At 46.6% G+C, this 20,889-nt stretch overlaps 1 protein-coding gene across 1 annotated transcript in view; it reads right to left on the bottom strand.

Moving 5' to 3' along the window:
• Positions 1-19,123: 19,123 nt before the first annotated feature.
• The window catches only part of MGAT4A (alpha-1,3-mannosyl-glycoprotein 4-beta-N-acetylglucosaminyltransferase A), a 79,724-nt gene continuing 77,958 nt past the window's right edge, over positions 19,124-20,889 (bottom strand). The window contains exon 16 of the mRNA XM_040425105.1: positions 19,124-20,344. Within this exon, the coding sequence (XP_040281039.1) occupies positions 20,315-20,344 (30 nt within the window). The 3' untranslated portion in view covers positions 19,124-20,314. The remainder of the gene's footprint in view (positions 20,345-20,889) is intronic.

The following is a 20,889-nucleotide window of genomic DNA, read 5'->3' as shown; positions in this document are numbered from 1 at the left end:
GGCCACTTTTTACACTTCTGACCTACAGTACTTTCACCGTTTATTGCTCGGTCATGCAACTTACCACCCAAATGAATTTTACCTCCTTTTCTTCTCACTAATAGAGCTTTCATTTGGTGGTATTTTATTGCTGCTGACATTTTTACTTTTTTTGTTATTAATCGAAATTTAACGATTTTTTTGCAAAAAAATGACATTTTTCATTTTCAGTTGTAAAATTTTGCAAAAAAAATGACATCCATATATAAATTTTTCTCAAAATTTATTGTTCTACATGTCTTTGATAAAAAAAAAATGTTTGGGTAAAAAAAAAAAATGGTTTGGGTAAAAGTTATAGCGTTTACAAACTATGGTACAAAAATGTGAATTTCCGCTTTTTGAAGCAGCTCTGACTTTCTGAGCACCTGTCATGTTTCCTGAGGTTCTACAATTTGCCAGACAGTACAAACACCCCACAAATGACCCCATTTCGGAAAGTAGACACCCTAAGGTATTCGCTGATGGGCATAGTGAGTTCATTGAACTTTTTATTTTTTGTCACAAGTTAGTGGAAAATGATGATGATTTTTTTTTTTTTCTTACAAAGTCTCATATTCCACTAACTTGTGACAAAAAATTAAAACTTCTATGAACTCACTATGCCCATCAGCGAATACCTTGGGGTGTCTTCTTTCCAAAATGGGGTCACTTGTGGGGTAGTTATACTGCCCTGGCATTCTAGGGGCCCAAATGTGTGGTAAGTAGTTTGAAATCAAAATCTGTAAAAAATGGCCGGTGAAATCCGAAAGGTGCTCTTTGGAATGTGGCCCCCTTTGCCCACCTAGGCTGCAAAAAAGTGTCACACATGTGGTATCTCCGTACTCAAGAGAAGTTGGGCAATGTGTTTTGGGGTGTCATTTTACATATACCCATGCTGGGTGAGAGAAATATCTCGGCAAAAGACAACTTTTCCCAATTTTTTTACACAAAGTTGGCATTTGACCAAGATATTTATCTCACCCAGCATGGGCATATGTAAAATGACACCCCAAAACACATTCCCCAACTTCTCCTGAGTACGGCGATACTACATGTGTGACACTTTTTTGCAGCCTAGATGCGCAAAGGTGCCCAAATTCCTTTTAGGAGGGCATTTTTAGACATTTGGATCCCAGACTTCTTCTCACGCTTTAGGGCCCCTAAAAAGCCAGGGCAGTATAAATACCCCACATGTGACCCCATTTTGGAAAGAAGACACCCCAAGGTATTCAATGAGGGGCATGGCGAGTTCATAGAAAAAAAAAATTTGGGCACAAGTTAGCGGAAATTGATTTTTGGGTTTTTTTTCTCACAAAGTCTCCCTTTCCGCTAACTTGAGACAAAAATTTCAATCTTTCATGGACTCAATATGCCCCTCAGCGAATACCTTGGGGTGTCTTCTTTCCAAAATGGTGTTATTTGTGGGGTGTTTGTACTGCCCTGGCATTTGAGGGTCTCTGCAGTCATTACATGTATGGCCAGCATTAGGAGTTTCTGCTATTCTCCTTATATTGAGCATACGGGTAATGAGATTTTTTTTTTTCCGTTCAGCCTCTGGGCTGAAAGAAAAAAATGAACGGCACAGATTTCTTCATTCGCATCGATCAATGTGGATAAAAAAATCTCTGCCAAAAAAAAAAAATGGAGGGGAAAGGCGTCTGCCAGGACATAGGAGCTCCGCCCAACATCCATACCCACTTAGCCCGTATGCCCTGGCAAACCAGATTTATCCATTCACATCAGTCGATGTGGATGAATAAATCATTGCCGGGATTTTTTATTTTTTTTTATATATATACAAAGTGTTTGCCAAAGCATATGAACACCACCACCTCCTCAGCTTATATGCCTCGGCAAACGTATCTTTTACTGCAGAGGAGAAATCTCGTCTTGCAGCGCCGCATACACCGACTTGTGTGTAATCTGACAGCAGCGCAATGCTTCTGTCAGAATGCACATCAGTGCTGCAGCTAGTCGATCAGTTGGTCCACCTGGAAGGTAAAAAAGAAAAAACCAGGCCGCAACGCAATAAATTTTATTAACTTTATAATAACTTTGGAACAGAACATATAAACTTTTTTTTTACTTTTTGAACTGAAGTTAACTTTTTTGCTTACTGGTGTTTTTTTTTTTTTTTTTACCTTTTATAGGACAAGCCTCTCCTTCCCCATGGGACAATGTGCAAAGCGCAAATCGCCCAAAGATGTGGCGAAGTACATTATGCACTTTATCCCAGGGGAAAGGAGAGGTTTGCAGCAGCTGTGAGTGTAAGGGCCCTAATAGCCCTGTGTGCCTGTCCTGTGAGATGCAATCCCTATGCTAAGTGTACCTGTGTGTGGTACTTCCGGAAACACTCTCCAAAGCATAGGACAGGATGGTCAGGACAGAAATAGCGGGTGTCACGCCTTATTCCACTCCTGCTACAGACACAACATCTTTTTTGGGGTGACGGTTGGGTTGAGGTACCACTTTCCAGGAAACTGTTCATCTAGGAATGCTCGGCCCTGACACTCATAATGTGGTGGTGCACCATCTTGCTGGAAAAACTCAGGGAACGTGCCAGCTAGATGAACAGTTTCCTGGAAAGTGGATTGGTCGTCGTGGGCCAGTTGAATGGCCCCCAAGGTCTCCCGATCTGACCCCCTTAGACTTTTATCTTTGGGGTCATCTGAAGGCAATTGTCTGTGCTGTGAAGATACGAGATGTGCAGCACCTGAAACTACGGATACTGGAAGCCTGTGCTAGCATTTCTCTTGCGGTGTTGCTATCAGTGTGTGAAGAGTGGGAGAAGAGGGTTGCATTGACAATCCAACACAATGGGCAGCACATTGAACACATTTTATAAGTGGTCAGAAACTTGTAAATAACTCATGAAAGAATAAAGTTACGTTAAAACCAAGCACAGCATTGTTTTTTTTGTGAAATTCTCAATAAGTTTGATGTGTCACATGACCCTCTTCCTATTGAAAAAACAAAAGTTGGATTCAAAATGTCCGACTTCAAAATGGCCGCCATGGTCACCACCCATCTTGAAAAGTTTCCCCCCTCACATATACTAATGTGCCACAAACAGGAAGTTAATATCACCAACCATTCCCATTTTATTAAGGTGTATCCATATAAATGGCCCACCCTGTAGTTGTAATACCTAAACCGGGGAAGGATCCGATTGAGGCGGAATCATATAGGCCCATTTCACTGTTGCAGGCAGATGTTAAGCTGCTGGCTAAGATGTTGGCTAATAGGCTTAATTCAGTCATTGCTTCGCTTATTAATAAGGATCAGGCAGGATTTATGCCAAACATGTCGACAGCGGTGAATATCAGGAGACTACATTTAAATGTCCAGGTGGGCCAGGTTCACGCCTTGAATGCAGCGGTCGCGTCTCTTGACGCGGCCAAAGCATTTGACAGCGTGGAATGGCGTTACTTGTTCCTGGTATTGGAAAAAATGGGGGTGGGATCGGTCTTTATCGATTGGGTGAAAATGCTGTATGCATGCCCTTCGGCCAGAGTGCAGGTGAACGGATACATATCTGAATCGTTCATATTGCAGAGGGGTACCAGGCAGGGCTGCCCGTTATCGCCGCTACTGTTCGCGGTGGCAATAGAACCTTTGGCGGAGGCTCTACGATCATCAACGGGGGTTAAGGGATTTAGATATGGGTCATAACAGAAAAAGTTGCGTTATACGCAGATGACCTGCTTATGTTTTTAGATGATTGGGAGACGTCCCTACCAGCTGCAATGGAGATAATTGATGGCTTTGGACAAATCTCGGGCCTGAAAATAAATTGGACTAAGTCAATCCTGTTGCCGCTGGCTGGAGATGTTTCTTTAGATCTTGTCAGGACCGGTGGGTTGCAGACCGTGTGTAGTTTCAAATACCTAGGGATACAGATCTCCAGAAATAGTGGGGACTTTATAGATTTAAATGTAATACCGTTACAAGACAAATTCAGGAAGAAGGTGCAGGCATGGTCTAAGCTTCCGTTATCTATTGTTGGCCGAACAAACCTGATTAAAATGATTCTTATGCCCCAACTCCTATATGTGCTGCATAATGCTCCCATGTGGATCCCAATGAAGGTGTTTTACACTGTCAACGCCATTTTTAGAGATCTAATCTGGAAGAAGGGGATCCCTGTGCAGACCTAAGACCCAGGGAGGATTGAGTGTCCCTGATCCCTTGGTGTACTATTTGGCGGCTCAAATGCAGCACATCAGGGGTTGGGGCGAGGAGGAACAGGTTAATAAAACAGGTAGGATAGTTAAATACTTGCTTAAAAGGGGATGCCTTTTATCGGCGCTAGAGGACGGCACTTTCAGGGAAATAGGGAGGAGGTACGAGTTGTTGGGCATGATCCATAAGGTGTGGTGGAAGACAAGGAAAATGGCAGGTGTTACGGGATATACGAAATTTACTCCCATATGGCCGAATATCATATATGATGAACTCAATAAGGTCTCCAGCGCTAGGGCATGGAGGAAATTTGGTCTGGACAGACTATGTCAGTTATTCGAAGGTACATCCCTTAAAGAATTTACTGCTTTGCAACGGGAGTTTAGCTTGCCTAAAGCTCTTTTTTACGTCTATTTGCAAGTGAGACATGCCATACAAGTGCAGGAGCGGCGGGAGAAGCTGTTGCCCGCCCAGAAACATCTGATTGTTGACCTCACGGCTACTGGAGGCGGTTCTAGGGGAGTGATATCGCTGCATTATCTGAGCCTAATGGATGCTGTACATAAAAAGAATCCATTGCACCTGTTTGAAAAATGGGAAAAGGATATACCGGAATTGAAAGAGGACCAATGGGAAAAAGTGCTCGCTGACTTCCCTGAGGTAGCGGTAAGTGAGGCCCATCGGGTTTCACAATTGCTGCTGCTTCATAGGGCATATAGAACCCCGAAAATGTTGCATAAAATAGGGTTTTGTGCCGATGATAAATGTCCTAGATGTGGGGTTGCGTCCGCTGACCTCATACACTTAATGTGGAACTGTCCGCGGTTGTGCAGATACTGGAATGATGTGGCAGACCTCATTGAGAAGGTTTATGGGGTCACGGTTGAACAATCACCTCTAATATGTGTATTGGGATTTACTGGTGAAATTTTGGGGCTGAAGGAGGTTAAGTTGGCAATTCAGCGTGTTCTATATCAGGCCAGGAAGCGGATAGCGTCCCGATGGATTGCTGCAGACCCACCGGAGGTGCAGGAGGTGGTGGAGGCGATACACACTTTGGTCAAACTTGAGAGTTATGTGTATCAGAAGAGGGGAAATAACAAAAAGTTTAACAAAATTTGGTATGCATGGGTCGACCGTTTCCATTTGGTTGTTTAGGGGAGGAGTGTGAAGGTAGAGTGAGAGGAGACTGTGATAGGTAGCACATAATTTGGATCTAGTCGGGTAAATGAAAGGAGCGTGTATGAGCAGGATGGCTTGTAGTGTGAGCGCGAGTTAGATCGTATCCTGAACTTTGCTGCACGATGTTTCCATAATGAACTGCACCTGGACTTCGGGAAGGGGGGGGTGGGGGGGGTTGGGAAGGGGTTTTTCTGTGTTGTTCTTGTTATTTGTGTTGTAAAACATAAAAACTGAAGATTTTGTCTTCAAATAAAAAGAATTGACCAAAAAAAAAAAGGAGGTGACCCTTCCTCTGTCTCTCGCCCAGAGCCTGGTTGGTGGGTTATCTGTGAGTCTGAGTGCACGCCCGCTGTGACACTTGCTGCACGTGAGGCTATCTGACAGGTCTCTCTGTTCCTCTATGTATGTTGTTGTTTGGCAGGATCTCACCTTTCCTCAGGTGCCGCTTGTTATCAGTGATGAGGCTGTCACAAAGAGGGGTAGAGGGTAGTGACCACTGGCTCCACCCACACCCCTGTCCCTGCCTACTTGCACCACTCGTCCTAGGCAACGAGGTACAACTGGATGGCGTTCCCTAGCCTGGGTAAGTGCGGAGGGACATACAAGACAAACAACAGATATGTCAGCAAGCCGAGTCAGAACCAGGATGTCGCTAAAGTACAAAAGGATAATCAAAGAGAAGTCAAGTCCACGCCAAAGGTCAAACCAGGAGAAGCCAATAAATGCAGGGAGCAACCGGGGACGAAGTCGAGAACGGAGCCGGGAATTTAGCCGCATGTCACATAGAAAAAGTTCAGGAAGAGACTGAATTCACAGGCAACCTGTGGCCAGCAGGCTGCCTGTTAAATAGTGGAGAAGAGGAGTCATGTGACGTGGCCAGCATCACATGAGTCATTCTCCTGAATCCAGCCGAGCACAGAGTGATCAGCTCGGCGCTCAGGCTTACCGCAGTTGTAATGGACGCGAAGGATGCTGACTGCGCCAAGGGAATACGCGCGGCCAGATCCTCCCCGTCCCTCGTTACTGTGGAGACGATGGCGTAGCGCACGTCCTTGCTCCGTATGAACCGCAGAGTGCTGACGGCGGCGCCCCGTGACAGAGGCTCTATTTAGAGCCACCTCACACTGCTGACCATGCGGTTGATAGTTTCTGCTTGGAGTTGCTAGTGGTGGTTTGTCTTGGATCTCCTGCTTCTCCATACATCTCCAAGCTAAGTACTTGTTGCATTCGCTGTTTATTATTATCTGGTGTGTGTTGTTTCTAGGCCTAAGGGAGAGGCAGGTTCCTTCATTCTGGAAGGAACCAGCTGTCTCATCCCCTGCTATCTATCCTGGGGCTCATCAGTTTTAGCAGGGCTTTAGGTATCTGGTGTATGAGTATTTCCTCCATCAGGATCTGCTCATACTGGCAGGAGTTATGGAAAGGCCTAGGGATTACTAGGAGGTCACCATCCCTCTTCCTTAGCTTTTGAGGCCTAGATTGTTGTCTATTCGTTGTGGTGTGTATTTGGTGTTTTCCCTTCCCCTTAACCTCTGACAGTGAGGGCTTGATTTTTGCGGGACATGTAGCTTTCGTTGTTACCATAACACTTTTTGACTGCTTTTTATTCGATTTTTTTATTTTAAAGTGTTCACCGTGTGGGATAAATGGTGTGGAAATTGTATACCACGTGTCATTACAGATGAGGCGATATGAAATATGTGAAGGAGTTTTTGATTTTGCAGTTTTTCAATGGAAAAAGATGTATTTTTTTAACTTTTAGTAAAACTTTATTTCACTCCTATTTGTACTATTTATTATTCCCACAACCGGACTTTGATATGCGATCCTCTGATCGCTTCTATAATACACTGTAATACTTATGTATGTAGTATCCAGTGTGAAGGTGCGCGTTGCCATGGCTGAAAGCACAAAAGCAAAAAAATATATTACTTTGGCATTATTGTACTTTATTTGGTTTACAGAGTGCTGTTGCATTGTATATTTTTTTGCTTTTGTGCTTTCAGCCATGGAAACGCGCACCTGCGCACTGGATGTGCTGACTGACCCCCAATTTTTCTTTGCAGTTTGTATTGCAGGTGTGGCTGACTTTTTTGGTCGTGCACTCCTGATTAACCTGTCTGCCCCATAGGCTGATTTTAATTAGTGTAGCTATAAAGCTGTAGCCTGCTCTCCCTGTATGTATTGGAGGCCGTTTGGCACCAGGAAAGGTGGAATACAGAGTGGGCTCAGCATGCTAGTAGAACCGGCATTCCCTGAACAAAATGGAGGCCAGTGAGGCACCAAAGAGGTATTATATAGTGTGGGGTCGGCATGCATGTGGAGCCTGCATCCCCTGAATATAATGGAGGCCATTGTGGCACCATAAGAGGCTGGATACAATGTGGGCTCGGCATGCATGTGGAACCTGCATTCCCTGAATGTAATGGAGGCCAGTATGGCACCAGTTAATGTGGTATTTAGTGTTAGGTTCCCGTCTTACTGAGATCGCCTTGGCGTTTGGCAGACGGCCCAAATAATTTTGTACAAAATGTATTTGCCAAGCATCTCAAATTTATAAGCGTAGCATTAGCACCAGAATACTTTCTATTCCTTTGGCATTATTGTACTTTATTTGGTTTGCAGAGTGCCGTTGCATTGTATATTTTTTTTATGTTTACATACAGGTTCGCTCACCTGCTTGCTATGCTTTAATATAGACTACTCACAAAAAGTTGCGGCTATTTGGTTTGTGGGTAAAATTTCAGGAATACATATGTCCAAATGTTCAATGTTTCAGTACTTTTTGCACAACTTGCTGTTCTCTAACTAGGAACTTATCGGCAAAATTTACAACAGATGTTTGATCCATGAATTGCCCAATAAATTTCCTGGTTCAATTAGAATTGGTATTCAAACAGTCCTCCTCATCATGCTGTTCACATTTTCACATCATGAGACCAAGACGACACCTAGCAATTGATCAACAGTACATCGCCATTGCGAGGCTTCAAGCAGAATGTTCTCAGACAGAAGTGGCTACTGAGCTTAGAGTGTCAGAGTGTCATCAGCAGGTTGCAACAGAGATACAGAGAGACTGGAAGAGTCACTGAAAGGCATAGAAGTAGACGTCTTTTGGCCACATCCCACACTGATAACTGCTTTATTGTAAACAATGCCTTGCGGAACCGGATGATGAATGCCAAACAACTCTAAGCACATTTAAGGGAGGTGAGAGGCACCGAAGTGTCACGTCAGACCATTCGAAGCGGTTTACATTAGCGTGGTCTGCGTGCTAGACGACCTGCAAGGGTACCTGACCACAGGTGTCATCGTCTTGCAGGGGCCAGGGAGCATCGACACTGGACGAGGGACCAGTGGACCTGAGTGCTGTTCACTAATGAAAGTTGATTCACACTGAGCAGAAATGATGGCCAGCAATGATGGTGGAGACGTCAAGGAGAGCACTATGCATCAGGCACTGTTGTCACCAGATGAGCCTTTGGTGGTGGTGGTGTTACAGTGTGGGCAGGTGTCTAGTCAATATAGAACTGCCCTACACTTTGTGAATGGTACAGTGACAAGCCCATACTACTTGAATAATATAATTAATCCAGTCATTGTGCCTATGCATGAACAACAAAGGCCCAATTTAATCTTCCTGGCTGACAATGTTCCAGCTCATCGAGGTCGCATCATACGGGAACAGCTGCTGGAGACTAGACTGGGGTACCTCAAATCGAGTGGCCTGCACTTTCTCCAGACCTGAATTCCATTGAAACCTATGGGATCAGCTGAGTCGCCATGTAGAGGCTTGTAACTCTGCACCCCAGAACCTCAATGACCTGAGGGCTGCCTTTCAAAAAGACTGGGATGCCATGCCTCAGTCGACTTGTGAACAGCATGAGACATCGTTTTCAAGCTGTAATTGATGCTCAAGGCCACATGCCAAGTTATTGAGACATTGCCATTTTTTGTGGGGTATACCCACCACTGCTGTTGGCTTTTGTTTCAATAAATTGTTTGAGATGAGGAAATCACAATTGAGTAGTGTAATTAGCAATAAAAGAAGTGTTGACCAGTGTTATTAGAAAAAAAAATAAAAGTAAAAGATGGACACACTCTTTAAGTCAATTGCCCACATTTACTAATGTGATTGCATCTACAGTCGTGGCCAAAAGTTTTGAGAATTACATAAATATTGGAAATTGGAAAAGTTGCTGCTTAAGTTTTTATAATAGCAATTTGCATATACTCCAGAATGTTATGAAGAGTGATCAGATGATTTGCATAGTCCTTTGCCATGAAAATTAACTTAAACCCCAAAAAACCTTTCCACTGCATTTCATTGCTGTCATTAAAGGACCTGCTGAGATCATTTCAGTAATCGTCTTGTTAACTCAGGTGAGAATGTTGACGAGCACAAGGCTGGAGATCATTATGTCAGGCTGATTGGGTTAAAATGGCAGACTTGACATGTTAAAAGGAGGGTGATGCTTGAAATCATTGTTCTTCCATTGTTAACCATGGTGACCTGCAAAGAAACGCGTGCAGCCATCATTGCGTTGCATAAAAATGGCTTCACAGGCAAGGATATTGTGGCTACTAAGATTGCACCTCAATCAACAATTTATAGGATCATCAAGAACTTCAAGGAAAGAGGTTCAATTCTTGTTAAGAAGGCTTCAGGGCGTCCAAGAAAGTCCAGCAAGCGCCAGGATCGTCTTCTAAAGAGAATTTAGCTGCGGGATCGGAGTGCCACCAGTGCAGAGCTTGCTCAGGAATGGCAGCAGACAGGTCTAAGCGCATCTGCACGCTCAGTGAGGCGAAGACTTTTGGAAGATGGCCTGGTGTCAAGAAGGCCAGCAAAGAAGCCACTTCTCGCCAAAAAAAACACCAGGGACAGATTGATCTTCTGCAGAAAGTATGGTGAATGGACTGCTGAGGACTGGGGCAAAGTCATATTCTCCGATGAAGCCTCTTTCCGATTGTTTGGGGCATCTGGAAAAAGGCTTGTCTGGAGAAGAAAAGGTGAGTGCTACCATCAGTCCTGTGTCATGCCAACAGTAAAGCATCCTGAGACCATTCATGTGTGGGGTTGCTTCTCATCCAAGGGAGTGGGCTCACTCACAATTTTTCCCCAAAACACAGCCATGAATAAAGAATGGTACCAAAACACCCTCCAACAGCAACTTCTTCCAACAATCCAACAACAGTTTGGTGAAGAACAATGCATTTTCCAGCACGATGGAGCACCGTGCCATAAGGCAAAAGTGATAACTAAGTGGCTCGGGGACCAAAACGTTGACATTTTGGGTCCATGGCCTGGAAACTCCCCAGATCTTAATCCCATTGAGAACTTGTGGTCAATCCTCAAGAGGCAGGTGGACAAACAAAAACCCACTAATTCTGACAAACTCCAAGAAGTGATTATGAAAGAATGGGTTGCTATCAGTCAGGAATTGGACCAGAAGTTGATTGAGAGAATGCCCAGTCGAATTGCAGAGGTCCTGAAAAAGAAGGGCCAACTGCAAATACTGACTCTTTGCATAAATGTCATGTAATTGTCGATAAAAGCCTTTGAAACGTATGAAGTGCGTGTAATTATATTTCACTACATCACAGACACAACTGAAACAAAGATCTAAAAGAAGTTTAGCAGCAAACTTTGTGAAAACTAATATTTGTGTCATTCTCAAAACTTTTGGCCACGACTGTAGGTCGGCCACCATTCAGCTGGTCCTGCCAGATTCAACTGACTTTAAGGCTGGGTTCACACGGGCGTCACGTTTTGGCTCAGGATGCGTCCCGGGTGCATTGCGGCAAACCCGCGCGAGTAGGTACCCAATTGCAGTCAGTTTTGACTGCGATTGCGTTCCGTTCGGTTTTTATCACGCGGGTGCAATGCGTTTTGCACGCGCCTGATAAAAAACTGAATGTGGTACCCGGACCCGAACTTCTTCACTGAAGTTCAGGTTTGGGTTAAAGGCTTATGGCTCTATGTTGTGCCATTCCTTTATCATTTCTACTAGAAGTTGTGAATCTACTAGAAGTTGCTAGCAATTAATTCATAACTTCTAGTAGAAATGATAAAGGAATGGCACAACATAGAGCCATAAGAATAGATGCTCCAGAATTATTACATGGGGAGTGCAAGTAGCTATTAAAACAGACATGTCAGGAGAGGAGACTGGTCCTCTTTAAATAAGCCCAGGTCAGCCAGCATAAGGGTACATGATTTAAACCTCTTTAACAAGAATCTAATTAAATAAGCAGTCTGCAGTAAGGGTACAGAGGGGTAGTAACCAGCTGGGGGGGGGGGGGGGGGGTACCTGCACAGTCTGACAATGGCAGCACTGATTGGATAAAGTGAGTCTGTGCAGGTACACCACCCAACTGGTTACCTTCCCTCTGTACCCTTACTGCAAGTAGACATCGATTGCTAAAAGAGTGGAGAAAACAGGATGCTGGGCCTTGTAGTTTTTCAGTATGCCTCATAACCAGAAGATAAGTGGGTCTATCTTTATATCAATGCAGTAACAAGAAACACTAGTTTTTGCAATTAGGATGACATGGGGTATAAGTGTTATGTGGGCTTTTTTTTTTTTTTTCTTCCAGATAACCCTTTAAAAATGCAAAAAAACAAAAGGATTTACAATATCCGCTTTTTCCTCCGATATATAATAATTATGTATGTCATATATACACACAAATCTGAAGTCCGAAATCTACCATACAACACTGTGCAGAACCACAATTGTGTTCTTCTCCATCATAATAATAGTAATCTTTATTTATATAGCGCCGCCATATTCCACAGCGCTTTACAATTCAGTAGGTACATGTATAAATCAAAATAGACATCGCAGAATTAATGGCTAATATACAACTGAAAGACTAGGAGTGAGGGCCCTGCTCTCAAGAGCTTACAATCTATGAGAAAATGGGGGTGACACAAAGGGCAAGTAGTCTGGCCATCACTGTACTAAATAGAGCAGTGCAGATGGAGCTGTATGAGCTAGTGCATTGAGTGTAAGGATGATGGCATTCAGTTCTGAAGAATGAGGGTCAGGGGGGGGGGGGGGGGTCAGTTTAAACGGGTAAGATTCAGTTTAAGTATAAGCCTGCCTAAAAAGATTTGTTTTTAAGGCACGTTTAACACGAAGGAAGTTGGGAATTAACCTGATTGTCTGGGGGCAGTGCATTCCAGAGAGCAGGTGCAGCTCGAGAAAAAAAGGGATTGAGAGGTTCGAATTATGGAGGAAGTTTATCTTAGTTCATTGGCAGAATGGAGAGCGCAAGTAGGGTGGTAGACGGCAATAAGGGAGGAGATGCATGGAGGTGCAGCACTGTGGAGGACTTTGTGGGTGAAAAGTTTGAACTGTATTTTGGACTGTAGCAGTTGTAAAAAAAAAAAGATTAGCCTGGCTGCTGCATTTAGGACAGAGTGAAGGAGGGAGAGTTTAGTGAGGGGAAGACCAATAAATAATAAGTTACAGTAGTCAAGACGAGAATTAATCAAAGCAACAAGAGTTTTGGCCGTTTCCACTGTGAAAAAATGAATATGTGAATGAATATGTGTAGCAAAGGAAAGATCTGAGTCAAACTTAACCCCAAGACAGCAGCCATGCTGCCCAGGCTTAATGATAGTACTACAGACTAAAAATTGAAATATCAGGTTTAGGTAGGCTAGTAGATGAAGGGGGGGGGGGGGGGGGGGGGGGGGGGGGGGGGGGAGACAAGAGGTTCAGTTTTTGAAATATTCAGATTTTTCAGAGAGAGGACACAATGTTAGAGACACCGGACAGACAGTCATTGGTGTTCTGTAATACTGCAGAGGTATTTTCACTGGATGAAGTATATTATTTTGTGCCATCAGCATACAGCAATCTGCTGATTGTCTGCCCGATCGTAGAGTAGAGGACCTAAGACAGAACCCTGAGGAAACCCAACATCAAGAGGAAGACGTAGTACCCGCAAATGATACAGTGAAAGAATGGCCAGAGAGATAGGGAGAAAACCAAGAGAGAACGGAGTCCTTGAGGCCAATAGATAGGAAAAGAATCACTGCTGCAGGTAGTTGGTCAAGAGTAAGAGAGGAGCCTGAGAAAGCAAGAGGCAGTGTGGGAGGGAGTGGGATTGAAACTGGCTGGTGACTGGGAGATTATTCACTGCAGGATGTTATCAATCTTATCTTTGAGTCTTTTTCGGGTTATTTGAAAGTGAGGAGATGAGAGAGATGAAATAGGTCTGTGTGGAAAAGTGGCATGCAGAGTTGTAGGTTTTAAGTGTAAATTTATAATTAAGAAAATCTGCAGATATTCCTAATTTTCTCCATAAACGTTTGGCACACCTAGAGCACCTGTGAAGAAAAGGAGATTTTTTGTGAAACTCACCTGTAAAATCTTTTTCTCGTCTTTTCCATTGGGGGACACAGACCATGGGTATAGCTTAGTCCATTACTAGGATGAGACACTATGCAAATAATAAAAAACAGCTCCTCCTCCACTGGCTATACCCCCATGCTCCAACAGGAGGACCTCAGTGCGTGCAAAAGCAGTAGGAGAAGGATATCAGAAACCAAATATTAACAAATAAAAGCAGAACCAAGGAACACCGCCATCGGGCCGTTATCCATAAGGTCCCACTAGAATAGAACCAACCCCTCCTGCAACAGACAAGAATGGGTGGGAGCTGTGTCCCCCAATGGAAAAGACGAGAAAAAGATTTTACAGGTGAGTTTCACAAAAAATCTCCTTTTCTCGCCCATTCCATTGGGGGACACAGACCATTGGACGTCCTAGAGTAGTCCATGGGGTGGGAAGACCAGCACCTCCAGAGGGAAAACGTCCAACGGTTAAACGGGAACCACAGCCTGCAATACCTTGCGCCCTAGGGCAGCATCAGCCGACGCCAAAGAGTGCAGCTGGTAGAACTTTGTAAAGGTATGTAAGGACGACCAGGTGGCCGCCTTACAAAGTTTTGATGTAGAGGCTCGATTGCGCCTTGCCCAGAAGGCCTCCACCGCCCTGGTGAAGTGCGCGGTAACCCCCGCTGGGGAAACCCTACCCCGGGACCGATAGGCCATGGCAATAGTCGACCGAATCCACTGAGCAACAGTGACCTTGGAGGCCGCCAGACCCTTACGAGGCCCCTCGGGAACCACAAAAAGGGAGTCCGAGCGGCGAAATGGGGCAGTAACCGACCGGTACACCCGTAAAGCACGAACAACATCCAGAGAATGGAGAGCGCGCTCCTTGGGGTTCGCCGGAGCGGGGCAAAAGGATGGCAGGACTATGTCCTCATTTAGGTGGAAGGCGGAGACCACCTTGGGCAAAAAGGAAGGGACAGGGCGCAGTACCACCTTGTCCTTGTGGAAGACCAAAAAGGGATCTTTAGAGGAAAGGGCGGCCAGCTCCGATACCCTCCTGATAGAGGTGATGGCCACCAAAAAGACCACCTTCCAGGTGAGAAAACTCAGGGAAATGTCCCTCAGGGGCCCAAAAGGAGCCGCCGGGAGAGAAGACAGAACCAGGTTCAGATCCCAGGGGGGCAGAGGAGGGACATACGGACGGACCGAATGCGCCACCCCCTGCAGGAAGGTCCTCACCGGACCTAGCAGAGCCAGAGAGCGCTGAAAGAAAATGGCCAGAGCGGAGACCTGACCCTTCAGAGAGCTCAGGGACATTCCCATCTCAAGACCCGACTGGAGAAAGGAGAGGACCACAGGAACGGAGAAATGAAGGGGAAAAACGTCTATCTTCTCACAAAAGGCAAGAAAGGCCTTCCAGGTACGATATTATATCCAGGAGGAAGCTGGTTTCCTGGCTTTGATCATGGTCTTCACGACAGAGTCCGAGAAGCCCCTCTTCTTCAAGATGGTGGTCTCAACAGCCACGCCGTTAAACAAAGTGGTTATAAATTCTGGTGGAAGAGAAGCCCTTGAGACAGCAGGTCCTCCCTGAGAGGAAGAGGCCACGGAACGTCCGCCAGCATCCGAGTGACCTCCGAGAACCAGGCGCGGCGAGGCCAATCGGGGGCGATGAGGATGGTCGGGATTCCTTCTGCCGCAACCCTGCGAAGAACCTTTGGGAGTAGAAGCATTATTGGAACGTGAGCCTCTGCCCACTGGAGGATCCTCTTCACCTCCTGCATCACCGGCCGGCTGCAGGTTCCGCCCTGATGATTGATGTAGGCCACGGCTGTGGCATTGTCCGACTGGATCCTTACTGGGAGACCCGTTAGAAGGGGGGTCCAATGAGACAGAGAGAGGAAAATTGCTCTGAGCTCCAATATGTTGATCGGAAGGCTGGCTTCCACCTCTGACCCCTGAACCGTCCGAGCCCGGAGAACGCCACCCCAACCCAGGAGACTGGCATCGGTGGTGACGACTGTCCAGGAGATTGGGAGGAAGGATTTGCCCGAAGTCAGATTCTGAGGGGACAGCCACCACGGGAGGTCCATGCGAACCCGAGGAGGAACGCGGATCCGAGAGTCCAGATCCCTCGATGTCCTGTCCTAGAAGGACAGGATCGCCTTCCCAGAAGGAAGCCACCATAAGCCCCAGAACCTGCATGCACTCCCAGATGGAGAGAAACGGGGAATGCAGAAGGCGAGACACCGACTCCCGTATACGTGAGAACTTGCAATCCGGGAGAAATACCCAGGCTGCAGTAGTGTCCATAACCATCCCCAGGAAGGTCACCCTCTGGGAAGGTTGGAGAGAGGACTTCGGGAAGTTGATCAGCCAGCCGAACTGTTGCAGAGTCTGAACAGTGATCCTGACGCTGTCTTCGGCCTGGGGACGTCCAGGTAGGGCAGCAGAGATATGCCCCTGGTACGTAGAAGCGCCATGATCGGCGCCAAAATCTTTGTGAATACCCGCGGGGCTGTCGCCAGCACAAAGGGAAGGGCGACGAACTGATAATGACGGTCGCCAATGGCGAAGCGCAGGAACCTGTGGTGAGATTCTGCGATAGGGACATGCAGATAGGCGTCCCGGATGTCCACCGACGCGAGGAACTCCCCTGGAAGAAGAGAAGCAATAACGGAGCGGAGGGATTCCATCCAGAAACCTCGGCACCCGCAGGGACTTATTTAACAGCTTCAGGTCTAGGACCGGACGCACTGATTCCTCCTTCTTTGGCACTACAAAGAGATTTGAGTAGAAACATGCCCCCTGTTCCTCCAGAGAAACTGGGACAACTACTCCCCTGACCAGAAGGGAAGAAACTGCCTGTAAAAGGGCCGAGGCTCGGGCCGGATCCCCCGGAACACCAGACGGAAAGAAACGTTCCGGAGGTCTGGAAACTAATTCCATCTTGTAACCGGAAGTTACAATTTCTAGGGCCCAGGCGTCTTGAACGTGAGCTCTCCAGACATGCTGAAAGGAGAGCAGACGGCCCCCCAGCGCAAGCGGTAGGGGCGCCCCTTCAGGCGGAGTACTGCTTGGGAACCGCGGGGCGGGCAGAACTCCCCTGGAACTGTGCCCGCGGGCGCCAGGAAGGTTGAGGCTTAAAGGAAGGCTTATTGCGGGAGTCCTGAGAGCCGCCGGAGGAGGGGGCTGTCGCAGACCTAGAGAAGGAGAAGCGCCGAAAGGACTGGTTTCTAGAGCCAGAGGGGCGAGCTCTGAAGGCGCGCTTGGATCTAGATTGGAGCAGGTGTGTACTCTTGCCCCCCGTAGCGTCAGAGATAATCTCATCCAGCTTAGCACCGAAGAGCCTGGAGCCCGCAAAGGGGAGGTTAGTGAGGGAGCGCTTGGAGGAAGCGTCGGCGTCCCAGACCTTCAACCAGACCTCCCTGCGCTGCGTCACCGAGAGGGCCGAAATCCGCGCAAAGAGAGTACTGACGTCCAATGAGGCCTCACAGAGGAATGTTGTCGCCTGGGACATCTGGAGGATGAAGTTTAGGGTGTCCGCAGAGGCATCCTGCTCCGCGAGGTCCTGATTATGGCGCTGCAACCACACAGAAAGCGCCCTGGCTGAGGCGAACGTGGGCCGCAGACCGGTGCCCGCCAGAGAGAAGATGGGCTTTGGAAAGAGAGTCCAAACGCCTGTCAACGGAGTCCTGTAGGGAGGACCCGTCCAGGACTGGTTTTGCCGTATTCTTAGCCAATCTGGCCACCGGCGGGTCGACCTTAGGAGGATAAGACCACTGCTGCACGTTATCTGCCGGGAAAGGATAAAGAGTATCCATGCGCCTTGTAGCAGAAAAACGGTGATTAGGGTGTTCCCAAGCCTTAGAAAGGACCTTGGCGAACTCGCCATGAATGAGGAATGTGACTGCCTCCGATTTTCTGGAGTGGAAGAGGGGGAATTCCTGGCTACTAGTAGAAGGAGGTTCCCCCTGGATGTCAAAGGTGTCACGTACCGCCGTGACCAAGTCTGCCACCATGGTGGAGAGCTTAGGTGAGGGTTCCAGCTCCATGTCCTCGTCCGAGCCGGACCTTTCCCCTTCAGACCTGTAATCCCTGCGAGAGGGAGAGGCTGAACACGCCTCCAAGCGAGGGGGGGAAGCAGATTCATCCGAGGAGGGATGCTGCTGCGTACGCTGCCTCTTAGCGGTCGAGCGTCCTCTGTGGGGGGCACCCGGAGGTGGAGCGGTGCTAACCACAGGCACCGCAGGCGGTGGATCAGTGGCCTCCATGCGTTCCATAAAGGCCATGGCCGCGCGCGAGACTTGGGCCAAGTCCGCGGCCGCCGTAGCTATGGCAGAGGCCCAGGAGGGCTCCGCGGGCTCCAAAGGGGCGGAGGAGGGACTGGGCTGGTTTGGTGAAGGGGGAGGAGGAGGAGGTGGATGATCCTGTCCCGAGGCAAGGCAAGAGTCACAGGAGCCTGTAACCGATAGTGGCAAGCAGCAGACCTTACAGGACCCCAGTGGGACCTGAGGTGTCGCTTTAGATTTTTTGGGGGCCCCAGGTCTTGGCATGATGGCGGCAGTCCCGGAGTCAGGGTCTCCTACAGTTTTGCGGAACACTATCTGTCCTACCGTGACCTGTGAGGAGCTGGAGTAGCAGTCAAGCGTGGAGAGGCGTTTAGGCAAAGCGGAAGCGCCGGAGCTGACGCAATAGGCTCCGCCCCCAGTCACAAAGAAATCGCCCGAAAATGGCGCCCACCGCCAGGATGCAGGGGACAAGAATGAATCCCTCCTCCCTCTCAACCAGCTGGCCCTCCGGGATCCACAGGTAAGCCCTAAAGAACCGTGTCACAAGGAGTTTGCAGGAGAGCTGATGTACTTATCTGAGTCCTGCAGTCTTCACCCTCTGTTCCGGACCAGCAGGGGGTCACCTCTTCAGTCATCTGGCACAAGGAGTGGCAGTGCACTGGATAGAGGGCAGGACTAGGTGACCCCGGATCTGGTAGGCCACCGGAGCAGCAGGTCGAGCCCGGTTCCACTTATCTTCTGGGGGGAAAGGGAGGTAGCCGGGGACAGCCATTCGACCCCGGCGCTCGCTCCACTGAGAGACCAGGGACGCGCCATGCGACCCTGCGTCCTCTGTTTAGAAAAAAACAAAAACCGGAGAAGAAAAAAACTACAGGGACAACCCTGCAGGAGCAGGAGTGTCACCTCCTTATCCGACACTAAGCTAAAACTGAGGTCCTCCTGTTGGAGCATGGGGGTATAGCCAGTGAAGGAGGAGCTGTTTTTTATTATTTGCATAGTGTCTCCTCCTAGTAATGGCCTAAGCTATACCCATGATCTGTGTCCCCCAATGGAATGGGCGAGAAAACATGTTTCACGGGTGTGCCAGGGTTGCTGTGGTCTCTGTCAGGAAGGCTGGAGTGTAATGGCAGCCAGCTCAGGACAAGAAAGGGAAGAGATTGGGGCCAGTGATAGCTGTAGTGTGTCAATAAGTTGCTGGGAGTTAATGGTGTGTAGGTTTCTGTATGTGTGAAACGTAGGAATGTCATGAGATGAGTAAGTGATCTTTATAGTAAAGGAAAAAAGACTGAAAAGAGAGCGGGAAGGATGAGTTGATAAAGTCAGACAGAGCAGAGGCAGAAGAAGACTATATCAAGAGTATTGCCATCTTTGTGTGTGGCAGAGGAAGTGAGTTGTGAGAGACCGATGGGGAGATTGCAATGTCAATGCGGATGCTAAAATCACCCATAATAAGAGTTGGTAACTTGGACGATAGAAAATGAGGAAGCCAAGCAGCAAATTGATCCAAAAACTGGTGGGGTCAACCTGGGGAACGAAAGACAACAGCCACTTGCAGAAGAGTCTGATGGTGTGAACCTCGAAAGCGGGGAATGTGAGAGAAGGTACAGGGGGAATGACCTGAAACATGCACTGTGGAGAAAGTAGTAGGCCCATTCACCCATCATGCCTGTCGTCAGGTCTGGGCATATGGGAAAAAAGTAGCCCACCATAGGATAGAGCAGCAGGTGACACTGTCAGAATGTTGTAATCAAGATTCTCGGAGTTCAAGCAAAGTGAGAGATTTTGGAAGAAAGAAGTCCTGGTGGTGTGTATACAGTATATTTTATATTAAGATTTTCTTTATACATTTATGTCCTCGATTATCTACAAAATACACATATTAGTAAAATAAAATAGATTTCTTTTAAATACATCATCCCCATAAAATGTGTTGTCTGTGATATGCTTTAATGACATTGTTCTGTCAGTCTTCGTATAAAAAGCTACAAAGAGAACCCACATATGTCACATCCTAATATTGCATTGAACAAACTGTAGTCTGGAGCAATATAAAGTAAAGTTTTCTTATGGAATACCTATGGAGATGACATACACTTTGAAGATAAGACACTGTATAACAGAGATTTGGTCAATGAAAATAATACATACACTTCTATTTACAGTAGCTTACAGAGGTAGAATTGAAATAAAACATAGAAATGAAGATGCATGCAAACAGGCAGTGATGATATTGGGGTGTCAGTTCACCAATGGCAGCTCTGGAATAGGTTCTTCTATAGATAAATTTGCATCAGTCTGTTGGTACCTTTTTTAAGTGGATCTAAAAATAAAAGAACAGACATACTCAAAATAGCACACATAACATGTAAGAAAACAACTTTGACTGCAGATTACATAGAAAGTGGAAACCAACTCGCTTACTCCACTTTACCACTACAGTAGTTCTGATTTATCTTTTGATTATTTGCCCCATTTGTAATCAACCTGTATTTAGAGGAGAAACTTAAAAAATTTGAATATCGTGCAAAGTTCATTTATTTCAGTAATGCAACTTCAAATATGAAACTAACATATGAGATAGACTCATTACATGCAAAGTGAGATATTTCAAGCCTTTATTTGTTATAATTTGGATGATTATGGCTTACAGCTTATGAAACCCCAAAGTCACAATCTCAGGTACCGTTTGCTCAGGGGGTATGGATTAATTAGCTGACTAGAGTGTGACACTTTGAGCCTAGAATATTGAACCTTTTAACAAAATTCTAATTTTAAGCTGCATTAATGCAATTCCTTTTAATGTGCATTACTGAAATAAATGGACTTTTGCACGATATAAATTTTTTTGAGTTTCACCTGTAGTGT

Source organism: Bufo bufo, chromosome 3, assembly GCF_905171765.1.
Source record: "Bufo bufo chromosome 3, aBufBuf1.1, whole genome shotgun sequence".
Taxonomy (NCBI): domain Eukaryota; kingdom Metazoa; phylum Chordata; class Amphibia; order Anura; family Bufonidae; genus Bufo; species Bufo bufo.
The sequence above is the reverse complement of the archived record's forward strand: the minus strand, read 5'-3'. Positions and strand labels throughout refer to the sequence as shown.